The sequence below is a fragment of the Struthio camelus genome, chromosome 2, assembly GCF_040807025.1.
Source record: "Struthio camelus isolate bStrCam1 chromosome 2, bStrCam1.hap1, whole genome shotgun sequence".
Taxonomy (NCBI): Eukaryota; Metazoa; Chordata; class Aves; order Struthioniformes; family Struthionidae; genus Struthio; species Struthio camelus.
Window position 1 is genome coordinate 60134083 of NC_090943.1, and position 25189 is coordinate 60159271.

Consider the following 25189-nt stretch of genomic DNA (forward strand, 5'->3'; position numbering starts at 1 on the left):
GCGGCAGTTGCATTTTATCCCCTGTGATTTCTAGAACACGTCTAGCGTTGATTTTGCAGTCCAGCAACAGCTTAATTCTCTTTCTCTTCCCTTCTCACTACAATAAGAGAAAATTGAGACTACTGGGGGTGCATTAGTTAATAAAGGCTTTGGCTGTAGTTCTCTGAGAACTGATGCATTTTTCCATCTTTATTTAATGAGATGTTATTTCTCACATTGAAATATCCAGGCTATAGTGAGAAAGGAATTCTCTGAGTGCTACAGAAAGATTCACACTAGAGGGGAAAAAATGGGAAAGGCTTACTACTTTAAATGGAGAAGCAAAACCCCTATTAGGCAACTTGGTCTTTTTGTTTGACTTAGAGCTGAAATCTAAAACCTGATTCTCTTTCTCCATTGGTTTTATATTTGTACCATTGACTTCAGTGAAATTAACCCCAACTTACATTGGTAGGAGAAGAATGGGGTCACCAAGGTCTCATTATTCCAGACTCTGAACTGATGAGCTTTCTATTCTTTGGCTACTAGAATGTCGTAAAGGTTTAGAGGCTCCATTCACAGCACAGACAGGAAGACAAGATAAGATAATGGAAAAATAAGCTGCTCCAGATGATTTCATTTCAGAGAGTTTGTCTTCACAGGCCACGGGGAACAGCTTTGCATTTCCATTATGCCACCATGTGCTTGGAATTGCCTTCTCTAGGCATTTTCTCCAGAGCGCTAAGAGACCTCACTTAGACTATCAGGATACACAACATATTCCAGGCAATGATCAGTTCTAGTTTTTTGTCTCTGCCAACATCCCTTTCCTCTCCTCATCCCTTTTCTTTTACCACTTAGGGTGAATTGAACCATAATTTTAAATCAAGGGGCTGTTCTGCAGAAGAAATTAGTGGTGAGCAAAAAAGAGAGCAAGTAAGTGCTGATAGGGGTGCACAGACATTCAGCTAGAGCATCCTTCTTCTGTCTGCAGCTTGCTGTCCTGCCTAAAAAAATCTGAACCAAGAAGTGCTTTGGTGTATTACCTATTTCTGCATAAGTTACAACTGGATTATTAAACCTTGATGATAGCAGACAGCAGTTATTGGCTCTATGCGTGGCCATACAGCAAGGGTGTAGTGGGAGAGGGACTGCTGTCCCCTACCTCTGCCTCTGTATCACAGGCTCTCACTTTCCCAAAGGAGGACACAAATTGCATCGGTGTTACCTGCACCAAGTTAGTTCCACCCTGTGGAGTACATACCATCTGTGGTACAAGTATCAACAGCTAGGGATTGCTGTTTCCTATCATTTCTGTCCATGCGCACGATATTGCTTATGTTCATAGCGCTCTGTTGCACTGTACCTTTCCCCTCGGAGTCCCTTCCCGTTCCTGCTTCCCTTTTCCTCTCATGGTTTCCCAGTCTTCCTGACAAAATCTGACTCATTTTCTGACTCCAATTCTATCTAGCCAAAGTTAGGCTCGTTCATCTGATCTTCATATCTCCTACAGATAAAATGCAGCCCTGTCCTCCACTGACAGACAGCTACATGCTCTGCAATGGGTCTCCTGCACTTTTGCTGAAATCAGTCCTTCTCTGAAAAATGATGGATCTTTTCCTGCATCTTATTTGCTCTCAACAGTCTCAGTCTCTACGACCTGCTCCTTCTATCTTCCTTACAAACAATTCAAAGGCAGCATAAAAAGTTACTGCTCTGATTTGGCAGCATTTTATACTTCCTGTGCACAGGTCTGAAGTGGTGCAAAATGAGGTCTGGCTCCAACAGCATGTGTTTAGCCTTCTAATTATCTATTGAAATCAATGACAGAAGCCCAAATAGGCATTTGGAGCTAAATGTTTTGTTAGCTGAGCTTTGGTCCTATAACAATACCCTGAATGAAGTTATCCTTCCTTAATCCTTCCACCAAGCAAATGTTTGACCTTCCAGCATGGACTGCAAACAAAGAGTCTACATTTACAAATGGTCCATCTTTCATTAAAAATAATCCCTTTGCGATCCTGAGCTCTATAACACAAAGTATTAGTATCTTTGCTATTTGAGAGGATAAACTTCATTCTTGATTGAAAAAATGGAGCAAAAAAGCATTTGATTTGATTGATATGGCTATTCTGGTTACATTGTGCAGTACGTTTAATCAATTAGCTTCATCCTTCTGAATACTAATGTTCAGCTTTTACTCCTTAAAATACTGTTTGTTGTAGAATTGTTTATTTGATAGGATGGACAAATACCTGACTGTGCCAAGAGACTGCAGGTCACAAAATGTGATCAGCGCTACGCGAGCAGCCACTAGCACATCTTTACCGTTCCCCAGGAGAGCCAAAGTATGGTACTTTATAAATAATCACTGTGTCCTTCATTTCTTAGCAAATCTGTTAGATATCTTATGTTTTACTGGCGATGTTATCTTAAGTGGTCACAGTTATTCCAGTGTGGTAGTATACAGTAACTATGACCACTAAGGACATTTATTTGGAAATTTCAAAATACAGTCCAGTAAGAAGCCATTTTGTTTCTGTTTAGCGATTTTTTTTAAATTTCGGCAGTTATGGAAAACTGCTAGAATTCTGATCTTTTAATGTGCTTTGCAGATATAAATGGTGATGCTGGCATTACATGAAAAAAAAAAGTGTTTGGATGCATTGGACTACTAAAATATGAATAAGGTAATTTGTTTGGACTGGTGCTCTTCAGCTCAATAATAGCTTTCCACACTAAAATTAGGCTGCAGAGGATATAAATATTTACATTTCAGTTTCAAAACAGGCTAACAGCTCTGGATCATCTCTCTAACCCTCCAAAGACTCTTAGTGAAAATAAAACTATTGAAGATGCAGGCACTGGGAGCAACATGCCACTGAACTTGGAATAGGATGTTAAAACTTAGAAAAGTCGCTGAATAAGATGCAAAAGTTTTCTTGAAAGTCAGTCATGATGGGCAGAAGTGATGAAAAAAATTAGTCTGTGTTATTCTAGGAAGCTGGATAATAATTTAGCTATTATTCTGCCAAGAGAATACATTTTTGTGTAAACTTGCCCCCTGTGCTAGCCATTAGGAAAACAGGCACACATTTTTTCAGGAAATATCCCATGTGAAAGAGGCATAGGTTATTTATACAAAATAAATATACAGAGATCAATAGAGTGCCATGGACAAGATACGGAAGCTGCAGAAGTATGACATTAAATTTATCTTGGCTGATTATTGCTGTATTCATGAATACAATATCTTTTCTGCCTGTTTTCAAATGCATAATGCTAATGTAGTTTCAATGACAACTTTGGAAGGCTGAGACATTTACTGAATATTTTATATAACTTACGATTTTTTTTTACTTCTGACACTGACAAATGATATTTCCATTTACGTAATTATAAAAAAGCATCTCAAAATAAATTTGAGGTGATCCTACACTTAAAATATAGAGTTTGGAAAACAAATGGGAATCATGCTTTAATAATACAAAACAGTAGATGTATGCAATTACTTGCACTTCATAAGCAAATGAGAATATTGTATTTGTTTGTTTATAACAAAGTTGTTACCTGCTTCATACACAGCCCTTGTGGAATCAAGTATTTCTTAACAGTATTAGAAACAACTATTTCAACGTAAATAAGAAAACACTCAATAAAAAGCAGTCAATAAGCACTACATGTTTTTAAAATATTTAGCTGTGTGGTTTCAGAATAAATAAGGCCTACATAATACACTCACTCATATATATATCCACTCACTCGTAAATGTATTGTGTGGCAGTCCATCCTCGTAATCATTGCACCTGTTGTTCAATTTCAAATGAATCTGGTAGAGGCAATCTCAAAGATAGCTTGTTCTTTTAGGCTGCAGGAAATAGCGATGGCTGAGAAAAAGAAATATATTAATATTAGTACCTCCATTGAGAGAAAGATGGCAATATTATTACGGAACATCTAAGAATCCACTGAGGAGAGGGACAATTCAGCTGCAGTAAAAGCCTTAATCAGATGAAATTAAGCTACATTAATGCTGCTGCTCATGGAACTAAATATTTTTTAAAATATTTGTTTCTAAGCCTAGATGCTGGGCACTCTGGAGAATTAAGCTATTTGAAAGCTGTATCTGAAGAAAGACTGGAATCAGAATGTGAAGTACGGGGCTGATTTTTACACAGAGACCTTGCTTACAATAAAAGGCTTATCCCATTTTATTGTTCTATCAAGCTGGTGACACATGTGCACCCTGCCTCCCTTGCCGATGAGCTGTAGAGCGGTGGACAGAAAGTGTTCATTTATTGCATAGACAACTTCTTAGGGCTCTGCTGCAACTCACACTTTTGCAGAGAAAATGCCACATGCTGCGCAAAGTTCATCCCTACTCTAACTCCATTAAAGTTAATGGGCTTACCCCAGGGATGAAGGTCGTTCCTTGAATCTAGGTGAAAATGAAAGAAGACATCACTAAAGGGAGCCTAGAAATGGCTGAAATGAAATCAAAAACTGTTTATTCCTGAGCCAGTAGCTTCTTCTCCGTTTTCAGTTTATCTCTTGGCCTACAAAGATTTGTATAGTTTAGGATATCCCTATCTAGGTGAGATACTAAACTATGCACTGGAAAGCATACGCTTCCAGACTGTGCTGCTTCCTCTTCCTGCAGCCCACTGCCTCTATCTCACTCTTGTTAATCTGCCTACTGGAAAAACAACCTTAATCCTTTTTCTTTCTTGCCCCAGCGGAAGCCTTCCTTTTACTAGAAAAATATTCTAATGCTGTCTTGATTCTCAGCCTATACTAAGAGCAGTAGTATCTTATGTGTTAATAACTAAATGAAATGTATCTGATAGCTGGCTCTTGCCTACCTAGGTATATTTGACAGTGGGCCATCAACTGAAAGCACGGGCAGAGTTGGCTTTTAGGAGTAGGAATGTCTTCAATCACAAGCGTCTCGATTCTCCAACCTTTTCCCTACGTCCTGGCTTGCTCTCACCACACCTTCTGTTTTCACAGTCCTTCTAGAATTTTTGCCCTCAGAATTTCCACGTCTCCAGGCTGCTGCAGAACCCCTGCCGGGAAATACAACCGCAGCGTGGAGCAGCCATGTCCAGCACAGAGGCTCCCACTCATTCAGCACCCCTCAATGGATCGCACTTTTTGGCTTCTGCATGAAGAGTCATCGTGCCTCGGCGTGCATCCAAAACATTGTCTCGTAGGTCATATAAAATCACAGAAATCAGGGATGGGAAGTGAGTTTAGTTTTAAAACCGTTCATGAGGGTAGGGCTCTGAAAACAGCTGATAATGCATTAGGCTTTGTATTTGTATGTTGAGACAACATGAGCTGATTTATCTTAGGTGATACCTCATATATGATGTGTCTTTCTCTACACTCCAGGTTCTGGGAAGTGTGACTTTTCAGTTCAGACTGAAGTCTTGTGTGTATAGCTCAGAAGTTACCTCCTTCAGTCTTTACTGTTGGACAAAATCATGGCTGTCACACCTCCTTAGGCATCTTCTAGCAAATTCAGTTAGAGATGTGAATGTTCAGCTGGAAAATACACCTTGCAGTTCCCCATGGTTGGCAACAAAATGGAGACATCAAAATCCATGGTCATTCTGGAAAAACTTGTGCAGGCTATCTCTGGGTACACAGTTCCACACAATGCACAGGCATTTCTTAAAGCTTACAGGTACTTCTTATATAAAGAACGTACGACCTGAGCCTGAGAGGATGCATGATTAACAGTTGCTGCTGTAAACCTTTTGAAACCCCCCAAAAGTTTATTATACAGAAATATATAATCAGCACATTTGGTTGAGCTATCTGGCAGGAGGAGATGGCAAGTTTCTTCCTTGGAGACTATGACAATAGGGGAGTGCTGAACCAAGGAACTGTGTGTTGCAAGGACGTGCTAATAGCTTTTTAAATAGCTAGATCACTCAAGGAGAGTGATACAAGGGTACACCTCCATCAGATCTACTGCCTGGAAATAGCTCTCTTCCACAGGGAAATAGGAGGAGGTTAGACAGTTTCCCCTTCTTTCCATATTGATATCTGTTCTCCTGGGCCTAGCTCTTCTATAAACCTAAGGCAGGACACCCAGCTAAACTCTAGTCCCTCCAGAAGTTAAAGACCAACTGAGTTCCTTTGCCACTGAATACCCTGCCATGTCTGGTTGTGGTTCGGACAGAAAAGGGCTGGGAAAAGGAGGCTGTAAGCACCACAAAAAGGTGGTGGTAAAGAAAACATCCATAACTGAACTGGCCGTCTGTCACTGGGCTGGCTGCAGGAGTCTGAGGGCATCTCAGGTCTAGATTTATCAGGAAAGTCTTTTTGGAGAATACGACATTGAGCAAATGAAAGACCATGACCGCATCGGGCATGGTCTGTCTGTCCTCTGAAGAGCCAGAGCTGCACCCTTGTGCACGTTCGGGAGGAGGCCTCTCCAAACAGCTCCCGCTCCCATCCAAGGGGCTCACCACAGCAGCACTCTTTACCTTGGCTTACGTTGGCCTCGCTCATCCGTTTCCTGGTGCTGCTCCTTCCCACCTGCGTAGCAGCGTTATTTTGTATGACACCTTGCTGCTCCTCCGGGCTGGAGGCCGTGCTCTGTTGGCCGCCCGGGCTCCCCCGGGGGCCCCACTCCCCACGGTGACAGCGCTGTCCCTCCCTCCTCTTCCTCGAGGCCTCCCAACGCCACCCTCCATTATTTTGGCCTCCTCTGGCCCCAATCCCGGCCTGGTGGCACCTGAGATACCACGAACTACTAGCCACGTCCTCTGAAGGACCGCGAACAACTCGCTTGCCGCCCGGCCGGGCGCCGAGGGCCGCGGTTTTGCCGGCGGGAGCTGGGGAGGCGTTTGGGCAGGGGCTCGGGCTCTAACGCGGCGCGGGCTTTGTCACCGCAGGCTGGCCGGGGTGCCGGACTCCCGCCGGGGGCTCCCAGGGGCGCCAGGCCTTGTCGGCACAGGTACGGCCGGGGGCGGCGGGGCGCAGCCGTGCGGCGCGTTTCGGGGACGAGGCGGGGGGGGTCACCGCCGGGTGCTCCCGGCGCCCACCCGCCCCGACGGCCGCGCCGGGGTTGGGGGGGGGCCGGGGGGCAGTTATCCCCTTTGGGGGTGAGGGGCGGCTAACCCCCTTGGGGGGCAGTTATCCCGCCGCGGGGCCGTTATTCCCCCTGGGGGCCGTTAAACCGCCCGCTTGGCGACGCCCCCTCGCGGGCGGGCCGGGGATCGGGCATCTTCGTGCCGGACATGGCGCGGGGTGCGGGTCGGGGGGGATCGGCCGCCCTCACCCGCTGCCCGCTCCAGCCCGGCCGCCCGGGCTCCCGGCCGGCCCGCAGAGGGCGCGCTGCGCTGGCTGCCTCGGCCGGTCGCCGCCTCCTTCCCCGCCCCGCGCCGGCCCTTTTGCCCCCGCCTCGTCCCTCTGCCCCCAACGCGGGCGCCGGCCCGGCGGGGGCTTCTCGTCGGCCCGTAGGTGGGGGTTTGTGCACTTTCCCTCCCCGCGCGTGGGTGGGTGTCCCCTCCTCGCCGCCCCCTAGGCGCGCGTGTGTGTGTGTGTGTGTCCCCCGTGGGCGTGCCGGCTGGCCGCCGTGGGTGTCGCCCCCCCCCCTCCAAATCTCCCCCCAATCCCCGGCGCCCTGCGGGAGCTGCCCGCCGCCGGGCGCCGGCGATGGCGCTGCTGACGGCTTCCGTGTGCATCTGAGCCGGCAGGGGCGAGCCCGCGACCGAGGAGGAGAAATGAGCCATTTCCAGCCCTGGGTCCTAGTCCTGCTCTCCCTGCTGCTGGAGGTAAGGCTGAAGGCGGGGATGCGTGGGGGCTCGCTTTCATTGTGTGCGTTATTTCATTGTCTCAGCGCCGCGGGTGTTTCGGGGGGCTGTGTGTTTGGGGGTGGGGGGGCGCCCAGCGGAAAGCAGCGTTTCCGTGCGTGGGGCCGGGGGCCGCACGAGTGGGGGGGTCTCTCCCCCCCCCCCCCCGCCTCCCGGCCGGAGGGCAAGTGCAGCGGAGCTGGGGCGGCTTCAGCCTCGGAGCCTCCGGGCCCCTGCTCGGTTGTGGTGCGAGCGGCTTTTGGACCTTGCTTTGCGGTCCTCTTCTCCCCTGCCAGCCCTCCTGCCTTTTTTAATTTATCCATTCGTTTATTCCTTGTGCAATTACGTGCTTTATTTTTAGTTGTTTTTTACCCCCTCTCCCCCCCGGAGAGCGGGACGCAGATCTGCGGGGAGCGAGGAGCGTGCAAGTGGGGACGGGCGCGGGGGGCTCGCCGGCTGCCAGGGGCCGAGAGGGAAAAAAAAATCTCTCCACAGGCTCCTGGGGGCCGAAAAGGAGAAGGGGATGGCGGGGTGGGGGGAAAGGTTAAATGCAGCATTGTAGTGCCTGCTGTGCAGTTACTTTCTTTGCCAGGACGGACTTGCTTTGCCTCACCGAGAACTGGCAAGCTCGGTCCGTATGAACTCAAGGTGCTGGTGTGTACAGCGAGGAAACCGTGCGGTTAGGAGTTCATGGCAATGCCGATAAGACACCGGGCTGTGCAAAATGTGATCCTGCTGGCTTACGAGACTGCCAAGTTACGCTCATCGTACCTGTTAGCAGTGACATGCCTTTTTTTTTTTTTTTTTTTTTAAATTGTGGGAGCAGAAGAAGATGGTTTGTGGTGTGCGTGAGCTGGCTCGGCGTCAGACCTGTACGCACGGGTACGAGCTGTTGAATGCTGTCTTGTCTAAATGGTGGCTGGCTCTCCCAGAGAAGCAAAACAGCCCCTGGGAACGTGCGAATTTCCGTACGGGTTAGGATGGAAGATGTATCTATTTTTGGAGCGGTATCCTTCTGTGGACAAAACGAATATTGCGAGGCAGGCATTGCCAGCGCTACCTCAGAGCGAACTGTGGTGGTGAAGAGCAATGGGTTTAAACTTCCTAGAAAGCCTTGGTAGTGCAGCCTGGATAGTCAGAGCAAACAAACAAACAGCAACAACAAAAGAGAAGCTCGTATTTGGGGAGGTGGCGGATTTGTGCCGTGAAATTATGTTGCAGAGCTGGAAGGCTAGCTCCCTTTTCAGCAGGAAAATCCGTTTATGTGTTTTGGAAGGGAGCGGAGGCAGAGAGCTCCCCATCGTGCTTTGTTTGAACCTCGGGGTTGAATTCAGGACATATTAAAGGGTGCCAATAAGTAACACGAGGCAGGTTCAGCACGGGGCGCGTTGCCGTGCTAAGTGTCCCTTCTGCAGATTTGCCAGGGCGCTTCAGTCTCCCTTATTGCTAGGACACGTTCCAGGCGGCGCCTCTGACTGACTTTGGAAACACCCCTGGGCTTGTCTTAGATGCCTTTTTAAAGCTCTCGTTCTCTGGAGGCTGTCTAGCTGAAGGTTTTGGAAGGGTGGAAAGCAGAATAGTTTCTATGATGGAACAGTTCAAACAGAAAATGAATTAATTCTTATTTAAAAAAAAAAAAGGTGCAGTTGGAAACTTTAGTTTTGGCTGTATTGTTTTCAGTAAGGGATGTAATTCATAAAAATGATGTTTTCTTTATGCGACCTGCATAGTGGGCAACATACCGGAAATATTTCCTCTATGTCATCCATTCCCATCATACTAAAACAATAGGTTTCAAAATCCTCATTTAATGTAAATAAATGCAACTCTCTCAAAGTTAATTGGGCTGTGTTGTGTTACCCTGTTTGTAAACCTGGCCCGCTGCCTGGCCTGCGGTTGCTCCTTGATGCTATAGAAGCTCTTTGGAAAGTACAAATGGCAAAATGTTGCTTCAGTGAAAAAGACGCTGGAATTCCCCAGAGGAAATTGTTCATCTGAAAATGTGAAACGTTCTGCGCTTTCGGGGTCTGCTTGATTAGATGGCTTTGCTCTGTAATGCACATTCTGTTGAGAGCGATCTTGTGTGCCTGGAAGAGTAATTTGCATAAATCCTCTTTGGCTGTAACCCATGTTAGTATTATTTAAGCTTTTATACTGATTTTAATTGTATTTTTCCTTTTAATCTAGAATGTTTGTTTTGCCATCTGGATTTGTGGATTTTTTTTTTTTTGGAAGCACTTGGGATACTTTTATAAATGAGAGGCTATGTAAATAAAAAATATTGTTATAAAAAGAATTGTTATAGGTCGCGTTCTACGTGATAAAAGGCACAGAAACAGAACACTGGGAGTTTAAATAACTGAATCAGACATCTGATTGTTAGGAAGGTTTTTTGGGCATTTAAAACTCTTGCTGTTCTTTGCGCTAACTTCCATATTGATTGTTCTCTGAAATTGCATTGTTACCATTTGTCTTAAATTTATTTGCAACTTCCACGTGATCTTGGTCAATATTTATTGTAGTGTGAACTCTAGAATAAATTTTTCATTCCACGTTTTGCCAGAGGTTTCGACTATTATCCAAATGGGGAAAAAACTCCCCCGCTCCCCCCAAGCAAAAAAACTCTTAAAATTGATCCCCTTTGTAAGAATTTGCAGTAGTTTACTGATGTTTTAAGTTCTCTTTACTTAAATCTCTCTAAATAGTTGTCGTGAGGCATTCATGTATCTTTTTACCCATGCATATTCTAAGACAATATTTGCAATGTTTGTGTTTATACATGTGACAAGAATACAGCTTCTTCACAACTAATCATAAATCATTCTCAAGCCCGTGTATAAGTTCAGATGTTTGGCATATTTCTTTCTCTTTTGAGTTAAACTTCAGTCAGTAATTAACTGTGCAGCACTCCAGTGGGAAAGTTATCACTCATTATTTCTGATTTGAAGGGACAAGATGAGAAAGAGGGGTTGAGGAGGGCAGAGAAAGGTGCTTGCACCCGTACGTGCTTGTGAGTGCTTTCGCTATGGCAGCCAAAGGCATCACTATCGAAGCAGGATTTGCCCATAGGAAATTCCTAGCTCTTGCTGCTAGGACGCTGCTCCTTTCTCTAGAAGAGCTTCCAGTGTATTAATTATGGAAACTCCCCGAGTGCTCTAGTGGTAGGAAAGAAGGAAGGAAGAATTCTGAGTTTCCTTGTTTGACAAAAGTTTTCCACCATAAACGCAAAGACTTTTTTAATGCTAGTCGTCATGTGCACACAGTGCAAAAAAATCCCCAACCCCAGCCAACTCTGCTGTGAGAAGAGAGAAAAGCCGAAGACTCCTTACGTTTTGCTTGCAACTTAATCATTGTTGAAGTATTTAACGGATGAGACTGTCAAATGCTACATGGATGGACAGAAATGATAAACTTTAGGATGGATAACTTGATGGTTACCTTTGCTTCCTGCAGGAAGAGTTGAACCTTGTTTTTTCTGTTTGAAATTAATTCAGCTAATTGGAGGTATCCATGTGTATTAACCAGAATTTCCTGAAACTCCCTTTTTCCCCAAGAGCCTGGGTGTCTGGTAGACCCATTGTACCGAGCTCTGCACGTTTTACCTTCCCAAATTGCAGGACCTTTATTCAGCCAGCAGTCCTGCTTGCTAGTGCACCTCATGGTCCCTGTGACAGCACTGCAGCTAGTCTTAGTTTTTTGTGGGTAAATGGTTGTAAATTGTATGGAAGGATTGAAAGTGGGTCTTCAAGTGATGTTTGGCAGTTTTGGGTGTGTATGAAGATTTTTCTCCTTTTATTTCTTCAGATGTCTTCTGAGGGCCTTTGGCCATCAGAGCTTGACCACCAAAGAAAGAAAACCAACCAAGCTCCGCATGCTGAAGCAAGCTTGCTTTCAGTCTGAGTAAGGCACCCCACGTCTCCTTGTGGGTCGCTTCGCAGAGCGGGCACTGGTTTGCAGTCCAGAGGCCGCAGAAGTGCAGGGATCAGAGCTGGGTTGTCGCTGGCGAGGCTGGACCCAGCTGCTTAAGCGTCCGTGTGTGGCAGAGGGCGCTGCCTGTGCTGCAGGGCTAATAGAGGTGTTTTATAGTTAGCGCTTGCTCAGCTTAGTTCTGGTGGTAGTTTGTTGGGTAGCTTCCACTTTTAAAACTACGTGGTAACTTTAAGTGCCTAAGCGTCTGGTTAGCCAATCTGGCCTCTCAAAAGGAACCTAGGCACAAATTTAAGTGCCTGAATATTTCTTTTAAGGCAGGCTTTTTAGTGTTAAGATATGCAGGGGCTCGTGGAAGTCACTGTCGCTAGTGTAAGAGGCAGATGAGAATTCTGCCATAAGGGTTTCAGTCTGTCTACAGACAATTTAGATGGTCGCTTTTGGAAATGTTAGCATTGATAATTCTGTACATTCAGTTTCCCATTATTAAAATTACAGTGTGTATGCTGATACAAGTGCTGATAGCTGGGTGACTGGAAAAAGCTGATCAGTGTAGTCCTGTTCCTGTTAATTTGTCGGACAGAAAGTAGTAAGAAAGAGTAAAATGCCTTCTCTGAAGACCAGAGGAATGGACAGGTAACATGAACTGCAAAATGTTTTAACTTTAAATAAAATCCCAACACTTCTGATGGCCTGTCATGCAAGATTTATTTAAATAAAAGCAAAGTTGCTTAGCTGTTTTCCAATTCGGTAACTGCTGGGTGGGTTTATTATTATTATTTCTATAAAAGGACTTCAACAGGACAGATTCTAGCATATAAGATAAACCTAAAATCTCAGTCCATTCTTAAGATTTCTTTTCTTCCCTCATGGGAACAACTACATTAAGACAGGCAGGAAAAGCAGGCTGAAAAAAATCTTTTGCTCTTGAGATAGAGTTCAAGAAGTTGTGGGCTTTTTCCTATAATTTCCCCCTGCTCATGATTCTGGTAACTTTTTTTTTTTTCCCCATTAACCGTTGGGGTTTCTTTTACATGCATATTATAGGAATGTATATGCCCTTGTATGTGTGAGTGTGCACACACCCAGGTTATCTCTAACGTGCATCACCATGACTGACTTGTCCTACTGATGAACTGCAGAATTTTAACTTTGGTGGGCATTGTGTCAGGCGGAGCAATAATCCTGTTCTCAACCTGTGGGGAAAAAGGCTGTTAGGAGGCTTTCCCATGTCCTGCAGGATATGGCAATACCTGTATTTCTGTAAGGGAGTTGTTGCTGTAGATGTGCTTTACCCTCTCCCACCTGTTAAGTTTTTGTTATTTAGGGGCTTAGCAGCCTGAAAACAACTTTTGTCTCTTCTTACCCTCTTGCTGGCTGTTGGAAAGTAGCTATTGCATTGCTGAGTGAAGCCGGGGAAGAGCTTAGTATGATTTACTGTTTTGTGATCTGACAGGTGCTGGCAAATCTCCCTTGTCTCTTTGATAGCAGTGTGCCGGGGCTGTGATCTTCAGGCAGGAGGATGGAGGTTGCACAGTTTTCTCCCATGTTCCTGATGATGAGGAGGAGGATTCATGTCCACTGCAGCAGGGAGACCTGCAGGAAGGGAAAGGTGGCTGAGTGCCCCTTGTGTTCTGTAAGGGGAGATGGGAATACTCGTACAGTGGGGTTTTTTTGTCTTTTGACATCAAAAGAAGCGTATATAAAATCTGTTTATATTTTTTTACAGCTGTCAAAAAATGTTTGGCACCTTCCACCATGCTTTCCCTTTAAAAGCAAAGTCCTCTGACTTTCTTTGGATCTCAGTGCTACCCACTCAGCTAATGCAGGTGTCTATAATGATGTGTTAAACTTGACCAAAGTCTGCCCTTATATTTAGCTGCTATTTTTTAAATGGGTTTACTTGAAAGTGGAAGAAGGCTCCAAGGCAACTCTTGCCTTAGTTTAATACAAAATTATTGTGGTTTACTCCAAAAAGAAGCACCTTAGGAAAACTGGAATAAGCATGCCCACATACAGGGTTGCCCTGCTTATCTGTGTGGGCTGAGTTTACAGACAAGAACAGATTACTGCTTGAGCTTATGCTACAGAAGAAAAAAAAAAAAAGTTCTCATTTCTTCCTGAAACAAGGTAGCTTCCTAATCTGTTACGATAGAAAGTGAAATGGGTCTGTATAAAAACATTGCAGAAGGCTTGCGTGCACATGTAGGTCTAATTTTTGAAGGTGCCACATAGCTTTGTGTTCTCAGCAGTGTAGCTGTTTCCACCATTTTTGTGTTTTGCTGAAGTCTTTGCTGTTGAAATCTTGTTAGGTTTTAGTATGCCAAATAAAAATGCTCTTCTGACTAGTAAGAAGCAAAACTTTTAATCTAAAATGATTTTTTTCTTTGCTATAATAATGCCTTTTTGAGGCAACAGATCATAGATCTGTGTAAGGGTTGGGAGCCCAAGCCAGCATCATGGGTTTTAAAGAGCACTTGCAAGACAGGAGAAAGATAAGGTCTTAAACAGTGGATATTACTGCTTTCCTGACATTCATAGGGTAATACACAAGTGGAAATACTGTTGAGGGCATGAGATGAAAGCCTGCTTGTATTGAATTTTCTTTTTTTTTTTTTTTTGAGAACAACGTGTCTTGACAGTTTGCTCATGTATTAAATGGAAAAGTTTTCACTCCTCAATAAAAATGTCTTTCTTTTCAATTTTGTCTCCAGATTTGAGTTAAATAGGTGTTAACTGAACCCATATTTTAAATAACTTGACTAAAATCTCTTCCTCTTTCTCAATGAGTCAGCTTTCGATCTGGTAGATTTTTAGAAGAACAGGAATTAGCAAGAAATGGTTTTCAATCTATATCTAATCTGATGTAATGGTGGGCTGTTTCAGGAAAGGGTAGTTCCTAACCCCTCGTTCTGCTGGCTGTGTGCTCCGACAGATCTAGTTATCACGTGGCTGCAGAGGGATTGTATCAGCCTACTGATGATGTGATGGAAAACTAAGCCGCCAAAGAGGGCATGGGGAAAAATGAGAAAGAGAATAGTTCTCCATTGGTCCATCAGAGGCTTGTGTAGCGGGAGCATCACTAAATTTTCCTGCAAGGGAGAGGAGGGAACGTACGTTCTTGGAGCAGGAGCAGGACTGCCCGTTTCAGGAGCGCACTTGCTGTTTGAACGTGGTAGGTGTCATCTCTGATCAGAGTTACAGGACAGTCGATACCTGCATTTGTAGTGGTGTGTAAGGAGCAGAAGGCAGTCATACAGACCCTCTCCACACACCCTAAAAAGCACAAACCAGCAAAGTCTGTTTGTTGTTTTCCACTGAAAGACACCTTTAAATAAGACTAACTTTTCCAGAAAATGTTCTGTCATTTTCCCACATTGCTTGCCAAGTGTCTATCAGAGCAGAGGTTCTCAACCCCGAGTTCATGACCTCTCATGGACTTTCTCTTCTGTGGAGTGGGAGAAGGGTTCTGGCGAGGCAGTACGTCCCTAGGAGATGGTCCAATAGCAGTCACGGCACAGAAAGGACTGTAGTTTTTTAGTCCTGCTGGTTGGTAATTGTGCTCCCAGCATGCCACAGGCATACTTTTCTCTCCGTCCCATGGGCCCCTCTCTCTCATCTGGAGCCTAAGGAAGGACATTAAGTTTCAAAGAGAAAACCTTGGCTAGATTCCTTATATTTGAAGCAACTGAGGAAGGCAGCAGGCGAAATGAGCTGTCGTACCCGTCCTGCAGCGCTGCACAGTGGCTGGGGTTGGTGCTCTACACGGCTGCTGGGAAGCCGCGGGTGCTAGCGCTGCCTCACTTCACGCAGCGCTGACCCAGCGCCCGAGCGCACCTGCAGGTGTCGTTTGCCATTCAGGTGATTTTGCAGACCTCTGTTCGTGCCTTTTAGTGGCAAACCTCAAAGCCTGCTTGAGTGTTTTTCCCCGTTACGAAAAGGAAAACTGAGGGAGGCTCGATAGTTTCCTTTACTCATTGAACAAGTTAGTGACAGCCTTCATGGGAACTGAGGTCTTCTGGTCATTAATGTGTCTGCCCACTGGATAAAACTGCTGCTGTTTTGGAGGAGCGAAATAATGATGAAGGTGAAGTAATCTGGGCCTTAGGTTCAAGGTTCAGTGACAGCGGAAAACAGCCATTTCTTGAGCATGCTGAAGCACAGCACCAGAAGCATACCCTTACCGATACGTATTCTGGCTCCGGCCTCGGCTGTACTGTAGCTCTCTGTAAGCAGCTTTTTCTTTTCCTGACAAAGCAAGAAAATAAATCTGTTTATGAATTTCTGCAGAGGACTGCTTGCTTGATCTGACAGCTTAAGTGTCCTTGGGAACAATCCCATTTATTACCTTTTCTTTTTTTTAAATCCTATGCTGTGGGTAAAAGCACCTGCAACGCTGAGATTTTCGAATGATGCTGTGCTGATTGGCTTGCTCTCCAGCCTCTGATGTTGTTGGGCATCATGCAACTAAATAGCTCGTCATAGCTTTGGGAGTAAATCCTTCCTTCTCAGATTTTTGCATTGATAAGAGTTAGAAGATAGCTTGAACCTAAAGTATTGCAGTCCATACCTGCACAAGCCTGTCTTTCAAATGCACTCATTTAAGGCAAGTACATTTATCATAAGTTACGTCTCTGTAGTTATATATATTCAGTGTATTAGAATATTCCCTCAGAAGGAGGAAGAACCAGAGAACCCTAAAATGAAATTAATATGGGAGAGAAAAATGAAAGCGTGGGAGGGTGGAAGGGGTCTCTGTGGCCAGAGCCCAAAGACCAATGGCAGCATGTTTCAGCCATCTGCCCTGCCAGTGGGCTCCCACCCTGACCTGAGAGTGGTTTATTATGCTTGTTGGTTTTCTTCTCGGGCTCAACTGTGCTGCAGCCCAAAGGAGGCTGATGCTTTTGTAGACATATCCCACTTAGCTTGGATATTGTTGATAGTGTAGTTGCAGTGACAGGCTTCTGCTGCCAGGTGGTTAAGAGCCCTTAGTGTACCCCGATCTCTAAAGTTTAGTCTTTAAGAACTTGAGAGCTTTTTCAAGGTATGTATGCTAGCAAAAAAGTGCCAATAGCTGTAGTAGCAAAGGAATGCTTGTTTAAGTTGCTTCCAACTTGTTTTTTGCTGGCGTAGTTATATTGATTAGAGGCATGAATCTTTTTGCACACGTGTGTAGGCCAATAAAACTCTCTTGTATATCCTGGCCCGAGTCTGTATTTCTCCCTCTCTTGATAGAAGAGACACCTTATCTAACCAAAAAGGTTTAGTTGTTTATACGACACTGGTTTTAGTACAATCCTTTAAGGGTGGACACAGCAGAGTGACATTAAAGTTCTCATACTGCACAGTGCTCCCTATTTGGGAATGAGAGTATGATAAAGCAGGCAGTACAGTGGTCTCTGCCTGATGAGTTGTCCAGGTATAACCTTTATGTGTTTTTTACTTTTATTAAATCTCTTAACTGAAGTGGATAGACCTATAGAAAAGAAGTGTAAGCTTGGCCTAAAAATTCCTTTCTGCCTTCCCTATAGTATTTCTGTAAAAGTGGAAAGTTAGTGCAGACGCTTCTCCTTGTAGCTGGTGACTTTAAGTACGCTTTATCTGTTGATGCAAGAACCGGGTAGGATGAGTCAAGCAAGTGTTTTCTTTCGTTTGTGCTCCTCAGGGAAAAATGTATTGCTCATCGCTAAAGATAATTGTCTCAATACTGGTGTCAGTGAGATCTAGAAATTCACTGCTGGCTCTCCTACAGTTTGCATTCCCAGCTCTGATCTGTACTTCCCACTGCATTTGGAGCCATAGGTTTAAACCATTGCAGGAAAGGTAGCGGGTTTAAAATTCCACCTTTTTCTGTTCAGTGCTGCCGAGTTTATAGTCCAAAACAGAGGAGAAAACTTTTCCCTTAAAATGCTACTTTCAAACTGTCAGCCAGTTGCCTAGCCTAAAAAACTGAGGGGTGCAGATGTTTCAAATCTACTCTTAAAGGGTTTTCTTTTTAAGGCTAGCATGAACTGATCCTATCTTGAGGGCTATCTTGTTTATTGCAAACAAATATCCCCGGTAAGAATGACAGTTTTCAATGGATTGAGAAGTAGTAGTGCTGGGGACACCTGCAAGTCCCAGGCTGTCAGTAATTCTGTTACGATAGACGCTAGTGGGTGTCCGGGTGATTTTGTGCAAAGGGCCTGCGTTCTGCTCTTGCTTCCCGTTTTTTGACTGAGGCAACTCACATCTCCTGTCTGTAATGTGGAAATAATAACAGTGTACAGGACTGGGTTAAACCTCTTTGGAACTGGGTCATCCCATATTTTGAGATAGCTGTAAGTTGGCATTAAGCTGCTCCGTTTGTGTAGCTAAAACAATAGTAGTTTTTATTCCCAAAATCATGCATGTTCCTGCATAACCTGGAAGCACATCTTGCTGTGCTCAGGAACAGGGGTTTGCCTGCCTGGTGTTGGGGATGGCAGCAAGTGCCAGATACTACTAGTTGCATAACCTTGAGCAAACGCTACGGCTGCGACCGCTGCGTTTGAGTGCCGATTGAAAGAGGTCTGGAGTCAAAGTTACTATATTGTTCTATCTTCTGTTGTTCTGTTCCTCTGCTATTCAGAGAAACACGACTTTGTTGATTTGTGTTGATATTTTATTGTTGAGAGGTTTCTTTTTCCTTTTTTTTGCCCTTAACGGCAGCAGCGCGTAGCTAACTGAATTTTGACTAAATTCTCAACTCTAAATGTGCTAATGGTAAAATACCCTAGGATCTGCAAGGGAAAAGGTCTCAGGACTTGTGTTTTCTGAAATCTGACACACTTGTACATCCATTACTTTGATTGTGCTTCTCATCTACTGCAGATAACACTGTTGATGCTGGCTTCTTAAAGCACTGGGGAAACATTAGTAAACTGAGTTTTGCTACACCCTGCACATGACTACCCTTTTTGTAGATGTCCACAGTATTACTAGAAGGCATTGGATTAGATTCTGAAAATGCTGGAAAAACATTAGAGTATGCCCAAAATCTTGTGACAAGTGCAATTTTCCTGACTGAGTGTATTGACTTGGATTATGGGCTTTTAGCATGTGAGCAACAGTTGCAGGAGGCCCTGCAGGAATAGGTCTCCTTTGCAGCTTTCCCTGGTGATTGCCATGCGCAGGAGCTGCAGGCCTGACTGTGGTACAAATCCAAGGGCATTTGGATTAAACTTATTTTAATTCCGTCGTAATCTTGACCTCCTGTTTGTGTTAAAGCCCTAATCCTGGGCCCCATCCAAAGCCCATTAAAAGTCAATGGAGATGTTCTGCTTGAGCCTAATGAGTTTTGGGCCAGGGCTCCCAGGAGGAACTGAGCGCCTTTCCAAATCCCATTGACTTCAGCACAAATAGTAGATATTCAGCATCCCAATTTATTTGAGGAGCAGGTAATCGCTGCTCCGCATATTTTCTAGAGCTGTGTGCACGTGCCAGGGTGCTAGTGTCTTGCCTGGACTGAAGGCAGGTATTCATTTAAGGCAGTTTCTGAGCGCTCGGTTGTGTCGAGTCGATGCTGGTTGCTGTTCTTCCATACACCTAAGGTAGCCTGTGAACCTGAGGTGCCCTTAATGCAGCCCTCCTTCAGGGAAGGAGCTATTTTAAACCGTTGCGTGCCCCCTGGTTATGGTGAATGTTGCGTCAGGAGGAGCGTATAGTAGTGATTATATAAAAGAGATTATGTAACCGAGTAATTCTGTAATCGCTTCTCTAGTAAATGCTAAGAGTAGTTTGTGAATATGCATGTATTGCTTTGATAGCCATGCGCAGTGATTAAGTGCTCTAAACTGCGGGTGTCAGGTCGTAGCATGGGGTGAAATACTTAGTGTCTGATTAAGCGATGTTTACACATAGATTCCAGCGCTTAACGGCACGCGTGGCACCCTAGCAGGACTCACCACTTGCGTTTTTCCTTGTCCTCTCGTGTAGCACAGCTGTGTCGCCTCCTGCTGAGGTACAGTGAAGTCTTTAGACTTTTGGCTGTCAGTTACTCCTAGTTCGTTTGATTAACCTGTGTGATGCTGCTAATTCTGCGCATCATTCGCATGACATCTAATGTACAGACCCAGCAGCCGATGGAAGAGGGGACATGTTTTGTTTCTCAGCGAATTGGGACCCTTTTTGCTTTCTTACGCTTTTCAGGGTGGGTTTTTTTCTTGTTTTTTTTTTTCTTTTCTTCTCCTCTCTTGCTGAAGCAAATTGCCAGTGTTCCCTGGGAGGTATCTGGCACATTAAGGACTGGATGGTTTCCAGGTTTCTGGTGAGGAGCAAGAAGTGCTCCCTGGCTGCTGGGGCTCCTTCGAGATGCCTCAGAAAACGGCATATGTTCCCACCCAGCCCAGCTCCCACCCTCTGCTCCTGGCTCTCAGGTTTATCCCTTCCTGCCTTGCGCGTAGAGGGGGAGGTGACTCACGAAAAAAATCAGAGGCAGCCAAAGCTGGGCTTGACTCACACAGTGCTAACTGCAGTTTTGAGGGAAATAATTGGGGGAGGAAATAGAGGCTGTTCCCTAAAATCTCTTAGCCCTGAGAAAGTGTGCAGGGGTAACTTAAGGATAGTTCAGAAGGAGGGAGGAGAGACTCCAGCTGGAAAAGGAAACGAGAAAGGAGTTTTCTTAGCTCTGGTGATTCATCTCAGAACATGAATCCTAAATTAAAATATTACTGCAGCTTTTAGCTCGATTGCTAGAATCTGGGAGGCTGGTTTTTTGGTCTTTTTTTTTTTCTCTACCTTCCCTTATTCTTGTTCATGTGTGTTTTTTTTTCTTCTCTTTTTTTATTTTTCCCTATGCAATGTCCTGACTGTATAGTTGTCATCTTTTCTTATTGCTCCAGCCACATCGTCCTCTCTACCTTCGGCTGCTTTATTGGCTCCTCATATCTTGCTGCCTCAAGCTCAAGCTGTTTATCCTTATCTTCAAGCTACCACATAATCCTATCTCCACCTACAGCTCTGACCTCATTTCCTTCTTCTCCCGGGCTTGCTCTTGACATTCGTTCCACTCCTCTTGGCTTAGCATGGCTTTCTTCTCCCTGCACGTTATTGATTTCGTGATTACCACAGATGCGGTTTGCAATAGTTTCCAGTCCCTTGGCTGTTGAGCCCTGTTCTCCTTTTAAAATTCTTTCCTTTAGCGTTTTCTCTACTTTCCTCCTCTTTTTCTTTTCCAGGCTTTCTGCAGTCCCGCCTATGATTCAGCCCTGGCATACCCGCTTCCCCCGTGGACTTTGTCTCTCCCCCCCGTTTCATTACTTTCGTCTGTTTGCAGAGGTCTTTTCTCCACGCCATACCATCTGCATGTAAATCCATTTCTAATGTGTTGCAATTAGGTGTTTGATACAGTAAAAACTATTCCTGTTTACTTGAAAGAAGTATGTTTCCATCCTGTCCACTGTACCTGAATATATTTTCTCAACACTTTTTTTCCTTTTTGTGGGTTAGGATAGAGAGTTGAGGATTCAGCTTTCTTTTTATCCCTACAGTTTTTTTTCCACAGCATAGCTGACCCCTCATTACGGAGGGCTGCCCTGTGTGCAGACCCTTTTTCCCTTTGTATTTATGCCTTCCCTTTGTAACAGGATATCAATCCTGGAACATATCGCAGCTGCTGTCAGGACGAAACGGTATGAGAGGAATGTTTTTAATAAATGTATGGTTGTTGCATGATGTAGATGGAAACCAGGAACAGGAAACTGCACATACAGTTAGCAGGCTTTCTGTGAACCACTGTCAGGGACCTGACAAATCTGCAATTTTTTATCTTGCAATGGGCACAGACCATTGATGCTAGAGTGTATATCCATTATCATGCCATGTAAATTCACTGTGTTTAAGGGACTTATCTTCCCAATGTCAAACTACACATACCTGGGGGAAAGAAAGTGAGCTAAGCTGAAAGTTTTTCTGCAAGACTGTGTAAGGTTGTGCGAGAGGTGTTGTAGGAGCTTCTGTAACATGAAAACTTGTATCTGCACAGTTGCACATTAATAAGAGTAATTCTAATGGGACTGACATGCAAATGTGAAGAAATGAAAAGAGGAGAAGACCAAATTCATCCACTATATTATTTTGTTAAAACTACCAAAACTGAAATGGTCTATGATTTACAGTAACATTAATGAAAGATGTATCTGTAAACTTCTACCTTGGATCAAGGGAAAACAGGGAGGTTATTTCTGGGTTTCAGATTGATACAAAGGGCTTTGGCTATGTAAACCTAGTGTAGATAGGTGTGAGGTGAAATTTTCATTTTCTAGAAGTGTAGCAAAGACTGGGTGCAAGATTTGCTTACAATGGGAGATAAAGCACGTGTAATCCGATTAATTGTAATATAAGTGTATATTCCTTGACCTTCTGAGATCTCCAGATGCAGCTTTGATAATGCAGGTTGCTAGTCCATGACAGAAAACCTTGAATTCGGCTGAGAAGTTCAAGTCCTACTCAATCCAGTGACAGCACTCGGGTCAGTGCCAGGGGAGTGTAACTTGATGGATATCCTGGAGTTCTAACTCAGATCCTAATCTGAAATTTGCTCCTTTCCAAGCAAATGGGCTGTAAAGATACTGAACCTTCTTTAGAAGTTTAAGTGCAGTTAAATAGATTTCCAAAAGTTAACAGTCTGAGCAAGTCCTGTGAAGACAAGAAATTATCAATTTCTGCAAATATCACACTGTCTGGAAGTGCCCGATGGAGCCAAATTAATAACTTGTAAAAAGTTTCCTTTTGAAATGACCCTGCAGCAAGCTTTAAAAAAAAAAAAAAAAAAAAGGCTTGGAAAAGGGGACCCTTTGTAAAAAGACTTTCCTTCAAGCAAGAACGCTTAAACACAATGTGAAGCAAGGTTATAAGGGTAATTAATACTAGATTTTCTGATACTGCTTAGAGAAAGCTCCGCTGCCTTGTTGACAGCAGTAAGAATGGCAGTTGTAACTTCATTGTCAGCATTTGCAAGGGTTATTCTAGCAACAATAATGACTTTAGACACCTGCTAGAAGGTGACTGCCTCGCTTGTAAGGACTGTGAACACGAGGGCCTTGAGAAAGGATTGAGACCTAACTGTGGAGCTATCCATTTGAATGAATGACTTCTAAGGTTTTTGGTCTCGCTGTACAGGCAGTGTGGCCAGATTTGTACGGGTTTGGACCTTCCTCAGCCTGGTGGGTATTACTGCAGACTGTCAATGGCTGGGGTACACGTAGCCTGCGTGCCATGTTATAGCTTCTGTGAGCAAGATGTACCTGGTCTTCTAGTGACAGAGGTGTTACTCTGACCCTAATGACTGTTCCCATAACAAAAATTGTAGGTAGTAAACCTAAACCCCTAAACCTGTAGTTGTGTATATGATTTTAATAACCACTTCTTCAACTGCAGAAGAATCTGCAGTCCTTTTCCTTTTGATGCTATAATGTTGTTCCGTAGGACCAACTCTTTCTTAATGATGCCCTAGACTTTGGTGATATCTACTATATTCACAGTAACTCTTCTCCAAATAGCTATCTTCCAAATCAGATTAAACCTATTTGTGCATTTAGGGTATTTCCTCATGCTTTATTCAAACACAAGTAATTAAGTAAAGAACAAATCAGCCTGTTATGCTTCAGAAGTCCCTGACAGTTAGTACTTAGATTTTTATGGGAAACAAGAATTTTGCAAATATTTATAATGACAATAAGTGTGCTCCTCTGGCAGCTCTCAAGGATTTTGTGGCATTTAAGAAACATTAAATATACTGTATCGTGTTTCAGTCGCATCCAGGCTAGCTGCATAGTTCTTGTACAGAAGAGTAAGTGGGCAGACAGTAGTGAAAGCATCATGCATGGTGTACTAGTGGCAGAACTAGAGTCTTAGTTTTTCTGAGACCTAGTTTCCCACTCCCACACAGTTTGCCTTCCGGGTGATGCATGCTTTGGATTAGGTAAGTGCATGTTTTGCCATGCAAAAGGACAATTGAGGCCTTCCTTTTCATGGCCTTCTAAACATAGGTATTTTTTGAAGTCCCAAACTAGACATCTTGGAGATGGCACGAATCCATCTAGGCACTTGAATGGTCTGGAGGAAAGTTTTGTGGAATGGGACTCCTCCTCTGTCTAACTATCACATTTATCACCTGCATGTTTGTTCAGTGCATCTTGTTAGCGCTGAGCCTGAGATCAATAGATACTTCCAGATTCTTAGCTTGTGTATTTTTATCCCAGTCTTTTGATTTATACGTTTGGACATTTACCCTTGAACTTCACTTGTACTGTGATTATACTTGTACTTGACCTACTGACTTTCTGTTGATCTAATCTAGCCTCAGACTGTTAGTGATGGCAAAACACATTTGCGCAGAACAAGAATTGACACAATTCTTTACCTGTATCCCATCTCTCTGGATCACTGACTAAATCTAGTTAACTTATTGCCTTTTAGTGCTGCATTCACACATATTGAAATACTGCAAGAACTAATGTTGTTTTGTGGGGGTTTTTTGTTTTTTTTGTTTTTAATTAATTATTCACTGAAAAATGCAGTCCCAGGACAGTCCAAAGTTTTAGAAAATTGGGTCAATGCCACTGAGTAGTTTTAGTCAAAATGGAAATAACATACTGAAACAGTTTCAACACCTAAAAAAGCTTAGGTTTTGTGTAAAAGCTTCCAAGAGCTAAGGAATTGAAAGTATAGATTTACAGAATTTGACCAGAGGAGAGCTTTCCTGAAAAGCTTGGTGCTCACCCAAAGTGTGGGAGGCCATTTTTTTTTTCTTTATGTCCTTAAGGTGATTTGAATGTATATCACTTATCTCCTTGAAGAGTTCCTAGCCTCCAGAAGATAGGGTATACTGGGATTAATCTGTCTCAACTGTTGCTGTTATCCTTCTTCTCCACTGTATATAATACAATGGAAATATGCAATGAGCCAGCTGGAAAATTACCCACCTAGCTTGGTGGGTTAAATGGCCTCTTCAAGAGGGAGACCTAGGTTCCCAATACTTGCTCCTCTTATAATATTTCAAAGCCAGAGGAATATTTGAGCTTTTTTTTTTTTTTTTTAAATAAAGGCAGGAAGATGAGACAAAGTCATGGTAGATAGGTCTTTCAGTTGCTCTTAAACAGCATGGCCTTGACTCAGGGAGTACCTGTGTGGTGGTTTGGAGAATCTGTTTGGGTCTCTTGGAGAAGGAGGTAATTCTGTTCTTACTCTTCTTTCTACATGATGTCCCAGAACATCTGCTACTGTCAGCTGGTGGAGATGGGGTACTGAGGTAGATGGGCACTTGGTCCTATATTTAGGCATTTTATGCAAGTAGGAACAGCACCAGCACAAGAAACTGAGGTGATGTCTCCTCAGAAAACCTGTGGCTTGATGGTTAGGTCACTCCAAACAGAGACGTTTGGGTAGAAGAGAGACTTGAATGCAAATTAGACACGTCCTGGCAGAGGACGTGAACCAGTTTTGGATGTATCCTG

The 25189-nt window shown here is 44.0% G+C and overlaps 1 protein-coding gene across 1 annotated transcript in view; it reads left to right on the forward strand.

The window, feature by feature from the left end:
• The first annotated feature begins 7382 nt into the window (after positions 1-7382).
• The window catches only part of VOPP1 (VOPP1 WW domain binding protein), a 69503-nt gene continuing 51696 nt past the window's right edge, over positions 7383-25189 (forward strand). Inside the window, exon 1 of the mRNA XM_068936014.1 lies at positions 7383-7769. Coding sequence (XP_068792115.1) covers positions 7719-7769 — 51 coding nt within the window. The 5' untranslated portion in view covers positions 7383-7718. The remainder of the gene's footprint in view (positions 7770-25189) is intronic.